We start from the raw sequence: 12,974 nt of genomic DNA, 5'->3' as shown, positions 1-12,974 counted from the left end.
CCACCTTGCTCCACAGGACGCAGGTCAGCCAGCCCCTCAAGTCTACTGGCCCAGAAGATGGCGGGATGGGGGCCTGGGAAGTGATATGCCAGGTGAGCGCCCAGTGCTCAGTGCTCTTGAGGCCGGAGCTCTTCCCAGGAGGGAGCCACCTCCCTGGGCCTCTTTATAGGATGGGCCCCCTTTCCCTGCCCCTTAAGGACACTCATCCCCCAGCCCCTGCCCAGTAGGACTTGCCACTCACGGCCGCGCTAGAGCTCGGCTCCAACCCGGGGCTCCATCCTCTGAGGGGCCAGGTGAGGCCGGGCTCTCAGTAGCCTAGGCAGGGGCTGGAAATGAGCCCGTGTGGACTGCGGCCGTGCTCTGGGGCAGGGTCAACCTCGGATCCTGGGACAGTGGGATGGCAGAGCAGAAGGAAGCCCTCAGAGCTCAGAGGAGGACAGCCTGGCTCTCGTCCTTGCTGTGCTACGACACCATGTGACCTTGGGCTTCTGTTTCCCCTTCAGCCAGTAGGAGGTTTGCCTCTGATGCCTGCCGGGCCCTGTTTTTCTGCGCCGACTCTGAGGTTGTGACCTTCTCAGCCTGGAGCCCCGGCCAAGGGCAGGGACCCCCATTCTCCAGCTCCAGCCCCCAGTCTGGTCTGCACTGAGCTCACACAGACACCACCTTGGGCTCTAACGACTGTCTGCTCACCAGAGTCTTGGGCAGACTCCTTGGCACATTGAGGTTAAGAGCTGGGAGACACCAGTCAGGCAGGCTGGAAGCACCAGCCCCTGATCAAGCCAGCTGTGCCTTCATGACAGTCAGCTCTCGACATTCAGGGAGCCTTGTCTCTCCCTTGGCACAGACTCAGAACACCAGCCAGGGCCCCCTTGAGTCTCCAGCATAGCCACGTCGAGGGCTTAGTGGCAGGAGGAGGTGTTCCTGCAGCTTGTTGGGACAGGGGCCATGGACGAAGCCACACTGGGTTTGCAGAAACTTGAGGACCCTGAAAGGAGGAAACCGGGCCTGCAGAAGCAACAACTGTGGATTTATTGGACGCAGGGTCACTCGTGGCTCTGAGTCTTGGGGATGTCAGAGGCGGGGCACCATCCCAGCCAGAGCTTCCTCAAGAGCTGGGGGACCCAGCCCCCGGGACTTTCCTCCATGATGTCCTCCTCGGAAGCCTCTAAAAAGCACAATCAGACACGCCCTGTGGGTACCTTGCTGGAAGGAACCTTGCCCAGGGCTAGGGTACCCTCTGCTGCCAGGAGAACACATCAGCATTGCTAAAAGGGCAATGCCTTCCACCAGCCCAAGGGAGTGACCTCAAGTCCTGCCAAACCAAGAAGGAAGAAGGACACAAGGGGCCTTTTCGGGAAAGACGGGGCATCAGACTACCTGGGCTTCATCCCTGCCCCCTCCCTGGGCCAGGAGGGTCAGGGAGGAACTCAGCTATCTGTGACCTCTGCAGGGTCCCTGGGGTGGGGGAGCAGGGCAGTCCTGCTCACATGGGGGGGTCTACTGTCTTACCTGGAACGTACACGGCCGTCTCCTTTTGGGCCTTCTTATTCTCCTAGGAAGGGAGAAGGGGCAGGGGGTAGGATGAGGCAGGTTCTACATTCTGTAGCCAGGGAAACAGGCCTCACTTCAGGAACAGTCAGGTAAGGCCAGGGTTCAGATCCACTCGTTGCTCAGACCATGTCTGCACCTCTCAGCTGCACACAGAGCTGTTGCTCCACCGCATTGGAAGTTTGACTCAGTGGTCTTGGGGTGCCCTGGCCTCCCCTAACCGTTGCCACGATGGCATGAGCCTGGCCTTTCCACTCCACCCTGTAGAGCCCAGGGGCTTCCCAGGAGGACCCACATGGGGACTGTGTTCCAATTGAGCACCAGGGTCCTTACCTGCCATCCTGCAGTCCCTGCCACCTCTTCCTTCTCAGTCACCCCCTTCGCACCAGGAATGAGGCTGGCTGGTTCCTCCCCCAGGGCCCCCATCTGCCTCTCCTCCCTAGACAAGACAGCAGTCTCCTCCTTGGGGGCAGCATTGTTCGGTTCTCCCATTGCTTTGGGGGTCATGGCCTGCAAGGTGGGGCAAGAGGGCACTATATGGGCAGAAAGGCTCTCTGATGCCCTATGCCTCCCCTCCTGCTGTGCACACTTGGAGTCAGCATCCCCTGGTCTGTGCACACTTGGAGTGCGAACCCCAGCTTCTGTGCACACTTACAGTGTGCACACCCTGTTTCTGTGCACACTTGGAGCACGCAACCCGCCTGTTGTACACACTTGGAGTCACACACCCGCCTGCTGTGCACACTTGGAGTGCCCACCCCCGCCTGCGGTGCACACTTGGAGTGCGACCCCCACCTGCTGTGCACACTTGGAGTGTGTAGCTCTTTGTTTCTCCAGGGAAGCCCCTCCCTTCTCAGCTCGAGGTGTGGTCGGGTTGTTAGTGTCCTAAAGGAGCCCCCTTACTATCCCTGGGGCACTGATCATGCGCTGGACGAGTTCCTGTCTCAGCGAGCACTGACAGTGGACAGACCCCAGTCCCCGGCCCTTCCTGGCCAGGCCTCACTTACCTCAGAGTCATGCTTCTTCCCACTCCTAACTCCACGTCTCTACAGAGGGAAACGGGCCGTATCATACAGCTGAGGGTGCCCGAGTTCCTTCCCTGCCTGCCTATCCTATGTGTGTGTGCCCAACAAGGAGGCCCAGGACAGCCGCCCCACTCCTGGGGAGAAGGAGTCCCTAGCCCTGACCCACCTGAGTGGTCACGCGGTAGCACTTATCCATTGGCCCCCACACTGGCCTTAAGGTCTCCCCGATGGGCTGTATGACAGGGAGAAAGAGAGAAGGCTGAGGTGATGTGTCAAGGGCTCAGTCACGCATTGGTCCACGTCAGTGCATGCTGCAGACACCGAAGACTTCGAGGGGTTTCAGGAAGCGTCACACTAACAAATGATTGATGTCTTTAAACATAAAACGCTGCATTCACAAAACAAGGATGGGTACTAAAATAACAATGTTCCAACAATAACCTCTAACTCCTTCTTAAATTTCATTTTGGCTGAATCGGGCCTGTTGTGGTGCATGGACTCTTCATTTCGGCGTTTGGGCTTTCTTTTTTTCTCTCCAGCTCAGTGCACAGGCTCTTCTCTAATTCCTGGCCATGGCCTTCGTTGCCCCATGGTATGTGCGATCTTAGGTCCCCGCTAGGGATCGCACTGGCATCCCCTGAGTCGGAAGGTGGATTCTTAACCACTGGACCACCAGCAAGTCCCTCCACCTTCTAATTCTTCAAAAACAGAAATATGATCATGGGAATTAAAAATCCAATCACAATATAGAGGATAAAATTGAAAAAGAATTTCTCCCACAATAGGGAGATCAGGCGCTACAACAGCTAAAGCATAGATCTTTCTGAAAGAAGGAACAGAATCAACAAACTGAGGTGGCTGGGAAAATCCCAAATAAATTCCATTCATGTATTACTGAGAATCTTCCCAAAGATGCAGGACCTGAGTTTACAGAGAGAAGGAATCGCCAAGTCTCCAGGAAAATGGATGAAGGAGACCCACCCCAGATGCTGTCATCAGTAAATATTGAAATACCTAAGATGAAAACAAGAACGTAAAAACTTCCAGATATGAAGAAAGAAGCCTATTAAGTTTCATCAGACTTTTCAACACCAACCTTTGAAGGAAGAAGAAAATGAGAATCTTCAAAATCTGCGAGAAAATTATTTCTAGTCTAAAATTCTGTACATAGTCACACTGACTTACATACGCAGTAATACCTTTTCAGACAGGTAATATCTAGGACTACCCCTCAGGAGTATCTCAGGATTACCCCTCAGCACACCTGCAGGTTGTGCTGACCACAAAATAAAAGATAACATGGGCTCCACATGTGAACGGAGTGACGTACTCACCAGAATGACGGTGAAGGGAGGTCCCAGGACAGCTGAGCCTCCGACCTCAAGGACGTCTGTCCAGGAGGGAAAAGGGTGGAGGGCTCCAAGAAACACGTCCCCAGCGAAATAATCATATTGATACACCACCTAACTTGTCTTAAGTGTATAGCAAGGAGATTGTTTTTAATAGACAGTTTAGATGTATTAATTATAGGTTCAGAGAAAACTACAGTTTAAAAAAGAGGAGAAACGCAAAACTGTACAGAAAGACTGATGATAGTATACTCCCTGACTCAGGAATATCAGGAATACTGTTTGCATAGTTTTAACATGTAAACCCTCAATATTGAGCTAAACAAAATGACGCCCCAAGCCTACTAGAATGACTTCAAAAAGGAAAATGCTGGAAATTTTAGGAAACAAACAGATCCTCTCGTTCTTTGCTGGAGAGAATGCAAAGTGGATACCAGCACTTTGGAAAGTTTCACAGTTTGCTAGGAAACTAAGTACACATTAGCACAAGATCCAGGCACCCCCTGCGCGGTGCTTACCTGAGTGAAAGGAAAACCTATGTTCGCACAAAACTTGTACCTGAACATTACAGTGGATTTATCTGAAACTGCCAAAAACTGGAAACAATCCAAATGCTACTCGTCCAGTCGGCGGCCACACCGCGGGGCATCCATACTCGGGACAGCTACTGGGCAATGAGAAGGAACAAACTTCCGCAGACCACGCGCAGGCGTCCTGTGCTCAGTGAGAGGCTCAGAGCCACACCCGGGGGCGGCCCTGTGACCCAGCGGCTAGGACTCTGTGCCTGCACTGCAGGGGCCCACGTTTCATCCCTGGTCAGGGAACCGAGATCCCCAGGCCTGCTGCGTGGGCAGATAAATAAGACTAGGTGCTGGGATGTTTCCAGTTGTATGCCCATCTTGCAAAGGCAAAACTATGGAGCCAGAAAACCAATCACTGGGTGGCAGGGGCTGGGAGAGGGGGAAGGGTATTAATGAGTATGGGGGAATTAGTATTAGTGAGTATGTGGGATTTTTCTGAACTGATTGGAGCTGTTCTGGATCTTGACTATAGTGGCAATTTCATAGATATATACATCTGTCAAAATTCACAGAACGGTGCACTAAAAAGAATGGATTTCATTTGATTTAAATAGTTTCCTAATTTTAAAAAATGAATAAAATGAACCCACTTTGTGGGAGAGGAATTTAAAAGCCAAAATGATATAACAGTTAGCAAAAACAAACAAAGCTAAAATGATACTTAAAAATTTTTAACAACTAAAGATGTCATTACTCAAAACATTTAGAATGCCGAAACCTAGGAGATAATCATGCGGAAGACTGGAGCGAGGTGAGACGTCTGCTGGAGGTGGCACTAGGTGTTCAGTTGTTATGAGAGTTAAATCCTCACCTTTTGTTGTAATAACTCATTAGATAATGTTTAGATCTGAACAATCAAGACAAAGCAAGATAAGCTTTTTATTTAGAACAGTGGAGGCAAAATCAAGGGCTTCAGCTAGACAGTTGGAAGCGAGAAAGATTTCCACCCTGGGCTGCAGGATCGTGGGTGAAGAGGACTGGGACAAACAGCAGACTCTTTCCAATTCTTAAACCTTTGACTCATCAAACTATTGTCTTTGATGACAATAGTTTCTTTAAATGAAAGTTTGGTTAATTAAAAAAAAAAAAAACACTAATGAAGCAACATAGGACTCTGTCTCCAAAAGTGAAATTTGCTCAGTTGTGTCCAACTCTGCAAACCTATACAGTCCATGGAATTCTCCAGGCCAGAATACTGGAATGGGTAGCCTCTCTTCCTGGAGAAGTCCCTTCTCCAGGGGATCTTCCCAACCCAGGGATCCAACAGAGTCTCCGCATTGCGGGTGGATTCCTTACCAGCTGAGCCACGAGGGAAGCCCAAGAATCCTGGAGTGGGTAGCCTATCCCTTCTCTAGGGGATCTTCCCAACCCAGGGATTGAACCCAGGTCTCTGGCATTGCAGGCGGATTCTTTACTAACTGAGCCACGAGGGAAGCCCAAGAATCCTGGAGTGGGTAGCCTATCCCTTCTCCAGTGGATCTTCCTGACCCAGGATTCGAACCAGGGTCTTCTGCACTGCAGGTGAATTCTCTACTCACTGAGCTATTAGGGAAGCCCTAAGGCACCTGCCCACCTGGGCCTTCTTAGGGGCTCTCCAACCTCTGACAGTCACTCCCTAACTACGTAGCCCACACGTCTCCGTGCTACTGGGTCACAGAGCAGCTTGGCCCCATGAAACTCCTCTCTTCCCAGTAGCGCCAGAGGGAGAGCAGGGGGCCTCCAGAGACCAGGCATGTGACTCTAACGTGTCACCTTGGGCAGCCTGGGTCCAGTCACTGTCCCTCTGGGAGCCTAAGTTTCCTCCTCTACAAAGTGGGAGCTGCTGGTGGAGGTGGGGAGAATGGATACACGTGCATGTATGGCTGAGTCCCTTCACTGGCCACCTGAAACTGTCACAATGTGGTAATTGGCTATACCCCAGGACAAAATAAAGTTTCCCTTCACCGTTCACCTGAAACTGTCACATGTTTCCTGGCTATACTCCAACACACACAAAAAAATGCTGCCGGGAGCTGCAAGGTTTCACCAGATGGACAACCCCTATTTGGCTAGTGACTCTCAGTGGACATCCAGCTTCCATGTGTGTTTTCCTGACAGAGGGCTGGGAGTAGGGGCTTCAGTCACAGGTCCCTGGACCTGCAATGTCCAAGAGGATATGTGACCCCAGGCAGGTGTCCTGCTTAGCACCACCTCCTTCACGTACAAATGTGGAACCATATTCCAAGGCTACTCACACAGTAGGGGTCATCAGTTCCTATTGGTTTGTCTAGGTTCCTGCCCCGGACCCTGAGATGAGCTTACGGCCACAGATCCCTGAGGTGACCATACAGCCAGCCCAAGGGGGGGCGGGAATGGGGGTGGTAGAGCGGGGCTTTGTTTGACACTTTCCTGAGAACACAGGGAATTTCTCCAGAGTCCTCACACACACACACATACACAGTTGGTCAATCATTACCGATCAAGCCGCATGAGCGCTCTTGTGCTACGTGAGACAGTCCCCGTGGCCCCTGACAGAGGTCGCCACCTGTGACGACTCCACAGCAATCTCATGGGCAGGGGCTGTTTCCACAAAGACCCCTGAAAAGAGTAGTACACCACGCCGGCAGGTAGATGAAGAAAGACTAGTTAAAACATTTAAAAGAGTAACATAACTATTTTTAAATGTTGACGTTTACAATATGGCAGAAATGGTAGATTTTTAAAGTATTTTGATGTGTGATGAAAGACATTAGACATTAACTTACAAATGTGTGAGGGGACAGTTATTCAAAGATATAAGTAAATATTTGAAGATCACTTTTGTAGGATATAACTTGGTTATATGTGTTTTGAGGGGGGAGTTTGGAGTTTTTTGGGAGGATGCCTGGATTTTAGTGGCTCAGACAGTAAAACGTCTGCTTACAAGGCGGGAGACCTGGGTTCTATCCTAGGTCGGGAAGATCTTCGGGAGAAGTAAATGGGAACCCACTCCAGTACTCTACCCTGGAAAATCCCATGGAAGAAGCCTGGCAGGCTACAGACCATGGTGTCTCAGAGTCGGATGTGACTGAGCGAGTTCACTTTGACTAACGGATTTTGGAAAACAACCCTGCTGCCTCCCTACCCCCAGACTCAACTTCCCTCAGCCACAACAGGTGGAAACTGAGGCAGCAGCCAGCCAGGTGAAGGCGCCGGCACCCCCGAGAGCAGCCTCCAGGTGCAGGGAGGTCGGCTGAGTCCAGGCAGCCGCTGAGAACTAGAGCCCTTGCTGCTGGGTCTCTGGGAGTGGAAGGTGGTAACACAGGCACTCGTGGATGTGGCTGTGTGGGTGTGTAGATATGCATGTGAGCATGGGCTAGTCAGGATGTGAATGTGTGTAATGTGGTTCATGAGTGTGTGATTCTGTGTGTGTGTGTGTTGCGTGTACCAGTGGGAAGTGAGGGGACACCAAGAACTTTATCGGTGGTCCCTCCGGTCATTAGGTCCTCCCGCCAGCACGGGGCAAGGACCAGAACATACTTGGGAGGCGAAGGCCACTAGGAGGAGGACAGGGACACGTTCTGGGAACGGGGCTGTGGCCGCATTAGAGGCTGACAGGCGGCAGGTGGTGGCAGAACCCATTCCCAACACCCTGGATTCTTCCTCGACTCTGCCGAGCTGAAGAGTCAGGCCGGGGGAGGGCGACTTCTTGTGCTCTCCAGCCACCTCCGGAAGCACGTGGAGAGCACGCGTGAGGGACAGTGGGCGCCCATGCGCCTGACTCTCCTTGACCCCTCTCCTACCCTCTGGCAGCACAATCTCCCCTACAGCACACCTCAGGGCAGAGGGCAAAGGCCGGGCCTCTGCTCCCTTTATAGAGAGGCCCCGGACTGGTGGAGCCCTGGGGGTGGAGTGAGAGTGCCACGCTGGGCTGGTCCTGGGTGCCTGTGTGGTGAGGAACGCAGCGCCCACGGAGGCAGCCATGGGGCTGCTGTCTGGGGACACGCTGGGGCCCCTGGCCATGGCCGTGCTCATCTTCTTGCTCTTGCTGGACCTGATGCACCGGCGCTCACGCTGGGCCCCACGCTACCCACCAGGCCCCACGCCGCTGCCGGTGCTGGGCAACCTGCTACAGGTGGACTTCGAGGACCCGCGTCCCAGCTTCAACCAGGTGAGGACGGAGGGGTGGGGAGTGCGCAGCAGCGGTCCTAGGGCCCCACCTAGCAGCGGACAGTGGCCGCTGGGTGAATCCACAGGCCGGAAGAGAACTGGGCCAAGAAGAGGAGGCGGATTTGAGAGGCCTCCTGAGGGAGGGCGTTTGTTCAGGGCCTGAGAACAGTTTGGATTTTCCAAACAGAGGTCAGAGAGGACAAAGGCCAGGGGGTGGGGGTTTACAGGATGGTGACAGGCTGAGGATTCAGCCAGCCAGCTCTTAAATTAAGTGAGCCTGAGTCCCTGAGGGTCACGTTGGGAGGAAAGGTCTTGAGAATGGGGGAGCTGTCTGGTCATGAGCCATATTTAAATCAGGCGAGTTGAGGTTGAGAGAGGCCCAGTGATCTGGTTCAAATCTTTTGCCTCCATGAGACCTTGGGCCTCCCTGCTCCCCTCTGTGAACCTGGGTTTCTTCACCTGTAAAATAGGATGCTAACTTGGCCTGCTGGCCATTTTGTGACGCTTGCACAGTCATAGCTGGGTCTGTGAGTAGGATGGTCTCATGCAACTTGAGAGCCTCAAAACTAGTGGATGTAACCCCCCCGGGTTCACGAGACTAGATAAAGTCCTTGCAGTTGCTCGCTGCTGGAGGGGGGCCCAGAGGTGCCCAGAGGCTAGAGCCAGAAGGCTGGGCCCACAGCCAGGCGGGGCCTGGGCTTGCCAAACACCCTCGACCTTTGGCCTGCAGCTGCGGCGCCGCTTCGGGAACGTGTTCAGCCTGCAGCAGGTCTGGACGCCGGTAGTCGTGCTCAACGGGCTGGCCGCTGTGCGCGAGGCGTTGGTGCACCGCAACCAGGACACTTCCGACCGTCCACCTCCGGCTGTCTACGAACACGTGGGTTACGGGCCGCGCGCCGAAGGCAAGTGGAGAGGGCAGGCCACGTCCCTGCAGGTGGGGGCAGAGTTGGGGACATTCGGTGCAGGGAAGAGCCAACCAATTAGAAGGGGCGGCAGGTTGAGAACGGAGACTGTGCCAAGCGTTGGGGAAGGAGAAATTGGATGAGGCTGAGGGCGGGGGACTTTCTAAGAGAGGGCGGCCCAGGGTCACTGAGAACGCGAAGGAGGCGTCAGTGTGGGCAGGAAAGAGGACAATGCCGGGGTTGGTAGTGCAGGGGCAGGCCAGGACCTTCGCCAGGTGGAACGAGGTCTCCGTGAGCAAAATAAAAAGTGGAGCCAAGACGGGCGCCAAGCAGGGGTAACTCGGGGAGCAATGTGGCCGACAGAGAATGGAACCTGTCCCCGGATGGAAAGGGGTGTCAAAGTGGGCGGGATTTGGAAGGGGAGGGCCAGGCCAGTGTGGGCGGGCAACCCCGAGAACTTCTCCCAGGGGGTGGGGTTGTGAGCAGATCCCCGGGAGGGGCGGGGCCAGGCCAGAGCCACGCCCACATGCCCGCCCCGCCCCCAGGAGTGATCCTGGCGCGATATGGGAACGCCTGGCGAGAGCAGCGGCGTTTCTCCCTGTCCACTCTGCGCAACTTCGGCCTGGGGAAGAAGTCACTGGAGCAGTGGGTGACCGAGGAGGCCTCGTGCCTCTGTGCCGCCTTCGCCGACCAGGCCGGTGAGTGAGTGCTGGGGCTGAGGGACACGGAGGTCTGGGAGGTTTGGAGAGGTCTGGGAAAGAAGAGATGGAGGCGTGCCCTACCTTGCACCGTCCCCTTCCAGGACGCCCCTTTAGCCCCAAGGAGCTCCTGAACAAAGCAGTGAGCAACGTGATCGCCTCCCTGACCTTCGGGTTCCGCTTCGAGTACAACGATCCTCGCATCGTCAAGCTGTTGGACATGATGGAGGATGGGTTGAAAGAAGAGTCTGGCTTAGTGCGCCAGGTGCGGGAAAGGAGCTCTGTAGAGGCGGCCTCGGTCCTCCAGCAAGTCCCTACCCCCGGAGGAGGACTTGTGTAGAGGGCCAGTGCAAGAAAGGGCTCTCCGGGATAGGCACCTGCAAAGAAAAGGTCTGGAAGTGGGAGATGGCAGACAGCCCAGGTGGGAGAGGCCTGGCGGCTCAGCGCGCTTAGGGGTGGGAGTACGCTTTCACTGGAAGGGACCGGTATGCACGATATGTACATTTTAGGTTTATCTTTTGGGCTCAGGGCCAGGAGAGAGGGGCAGGTCTGAACTTAGGGAGGAACAAGGTCGATGATGGAGACACTGGAGGAAGCTAGGACTTGACTGGTGAGAGCCTGAGCACCAGGAGGTCCCAGGACCCACTGCTGTGACCCGCACAGGTGGTGGAAGCTGTGCCAGTGCTCATGCGCATCCCAGGGCTGGCCGCCAAGGTCTTCCCGGGGCAGAAGGCCTTCATGGCCCTGATTGATGAGCTGATCGCCGAGCAGAAGATGACCCGGGACCCAACCCAGCCACCCCGACACCTGACCGACGCCTTCCTGGATGAGGTGAAGGAGGTAAGGTGATCGGAACGGGGATGTGTGTTGAGGGCCCAGGAGGCAAACTCAGGGCTCTGTATCACCCAGGGATCAGACACCTGGGCTGACCGGAGCCGGGTGGGAGGCCATGTGGGGACTTCACCTCTGTCCCTGAGCTTACCTTCCCGGTGTGACCCAGGCCAAGGGGAACCCCGAGAGCAGTTTCAATGATGAGAACCTGCGCCTGGTGGTGGCCGACCTGTTCTCCGCTGGGATGGTCACCACCTCGACCACACTGGCCTGGGCCCTCCTCCTCATGATCCTGCACCCAGACGTGCAGCGTGAGTCTAGCCCGGGGTGGGTGCTGGGAGGATGAGGACAGGACGAGGCCTCTGAGCTCAGTTGGTTTGGCCACCAGCACCAGCTCTGTGCAGAGCCAGAGCCCCAGCTCCAATGTCACAGTGCCTCCTCCGAGTGGACGCAGTGCTACCCGGGCGTCAGGAGGAGGCAGGAGCCCAGGATTTGGGTCTGACCACCATGAGGACACTTGTTTTCCAGGACGGGTCCAGCAGGAAATCGATGAGGTGATAGGGAAGGTGAGGCGACCAGAGATGGGGGATCAGGCCCTCATGCCCTTCACCGTGGCCGTGGTCCATGAGGTGCAACGCTTTGCGGACATCATCCCCCTGGGAGTGCCCCACATGACATCCCGTGACATCGAGGTGCAGGGCTTCCACGTCCCAAAGGTAGGCCTGCGGCTCTCCCAACCCCGCCTCCGCACCACCTGCCACCTGGTAGCTGCAGTGAGTGTTGCCAAATGTGGCCAGGACTGGAATCCAAGCCACCCCGTCCTCATGGCCACAGGTACTGAATGTCCCAGCCTGGGTGGGCGTGGACAGGAAAGCAGAGCAGGCCTGGCTCTGTCCACTCAGAGCCCCGTGCGGGCAGGGAAGGCAAACTGGAACTTATCAGAGCATTGGAGGGGCCGGGCACTGAGGGGAAGTAAGGGCACCCTGCCACGGGCACAGGGACGGTGCTGAGAAGCGTCTTGGGCTGAGGGTTACTTGAAGAGTCTGGGTGCGTGCCAGGCAGTGTGTGTGCCCATCTGTGTTTGGTGGCAGGGGTCTGGGCACCCCTCCCCCCCTGCAACCAATCAAAACCTCACCCATGCCAGACATTTGCCACCAGGGGACGACACTCATCACCAACCTGTCGTCAGTGCTGAAGGACGAGACCCTCTGGGAGAAGCCCTTCCGCTTCCACCCGGAGCACTTCCTGGATGCCCAGGGCCGCTTCGTCAAGCAGGAGGCCTCCATACCCTTCTCCGCAGGTACCTAGGGGGTGAGGGGATGCCTGGTTTGCTTCCCATTCTGAGGGGTCTTGGAGGGGGAGACCCAGGCTCACAGAGCCCCCGTGCTCACCCACAGGCCGCCGCGCATGCCTCGGGGAGCCCTTGGCCCGCATGGAGCTCTTCCTCTTCTTCACCAGCCTCCTGCAGCACTTCAGCTTCTCGGTGCCTGCCGGGCAGCCCCGCCCCAGCGACCACGGTGTCTTTGCCTTCCTGGTGACCCCAGCCCCATACCAGCTCTGTGCGGTGCCCCGCTAGAGGCAGGCAGCCTGCCCCAACCCACTCGTCAGCCATAGCCCTGATGCTCAATAAACCACTGTCTGGTGGCTCCATCCTGACTTGAGTCCCCCTTGGTCCCCTAACCAGCCCCTGGCACTCATGTAGCCTCAGCAGTCACCCCAAAACCAGCCCCACCTCCCGGCCTGATTCATCCTTACCTGGCATTTGACACCGTTTAACAGATGGGTGTATTGAGGCTCAGAGTGTCCTGGGGCGCACTGTGAGATGGGTGTACTGAGGCTTATTCCCAGTCACCCTGGAGAGCTAAAATTGGTTACAGGGCATAGTGACAAAGCTTATGTAAATAGGTCCTGG

At 55.5% G+C, this 12,974-nt stretch overlaps 1 protein-coding gene across 4 annotated transcripts; it reads left to right on the top strand.

Annotated features, from left to right (window-relative positions):
- The first annotated feature begins 8,350 nt into the window (after nucleotides 1-8,350).
- On the top strand, nucleotides 8,351-12,701 carry LOC138079286 (cytochrome P450 2D14-like). Of its 4 annotated transcripts, none has more exons than XR_011144837.1 (9): nucleotides 8,351-8,632; nucleotides 9,362-9,533; nucleotides 10,079-10,231; nucleotides 10,336-10,496; nucleotides 10,895-11,071; nucleotides 11,232-11,373; nucleotides 11,591-11,778; nucleotides 12,207-12,362; nucleotides 12,460-12,586. XR_011144837.1 is itself a non-coding variant. In XM_068972164.1 (9 exons), the coding sequence occupies exons 1-9, from the start codon at nucleotides 8,444-8,446 to the stop codon at nucleotides 12,636-12,638; spliced, it is 1,503 nt and encodes a 500-aa protein (XP_068828265.1). In that variant the 5' UTR covers nucleotides 8,351-8,443; the 3' UTR covers nucleotides 12,639-12,701. The 4 variants fall into 4 exon arrangements, 3 of the variants coding, with proteins under 3 accessions (XP_068828265.1, XP_068828264.1, XP_068828266.1); XM_068972164.1 differs by having other exon boundaries at nucleotides 12,221-12,362; nucleotides 12,460-12,701; XM_068972163.1 differs by having other exon boundaries at nucleotides 11,537-11,778; nucleotides 12,221-12,362; nucleotides 12,460-12,701.
- Nucleotides 12,702-12,974: the final 273 nt, after the last annotated feature.

Source organism: Capricornis sumatraensis, chromosome 4, assembly GCF_032405125.1.
Source record: "Capricornis sumatraensis isolate serow.1 chromosome 4, serow.2, whole genome shotgun sequence".
NCBI lineage: Eukaryota > Metazoa > Chordata > Mammalia > Artiodactyla > Bovidae > Capricornis > Capricornis sumatraensis.
The sequence above is the reverse complement of the archived record's forward strand: the minus strand, read 5'-3'. Positions and strand labels throughout refer to the sequence as shown.

Excerpts from the sequence above, each read along its gene's own strand:
- LOC138079286 (XM_068972163.1), top strand. The coding sequence starts at position 8,444 with ATGGGGCTGCTGTCTGGGGACACGCTGGGGCCCCTGGCCATGGCCGTG. Across the intron at positions 10,232-10,335 it reads CGCCTTCGCCGACCAGGCCG|GACGCCCCTTTAGCCCCAAG; the intron begins GTGAGTGAGTGC and ends GTCCCCTTCCAG. Across the intron at positions 12,363-12,459 it reads CTCCATACCCTTCTCCGCAG|GCCGCCGCGCATGCCTCGGG; the intron begins GTACCTAGGGGG and ends GCTCACCCACAG.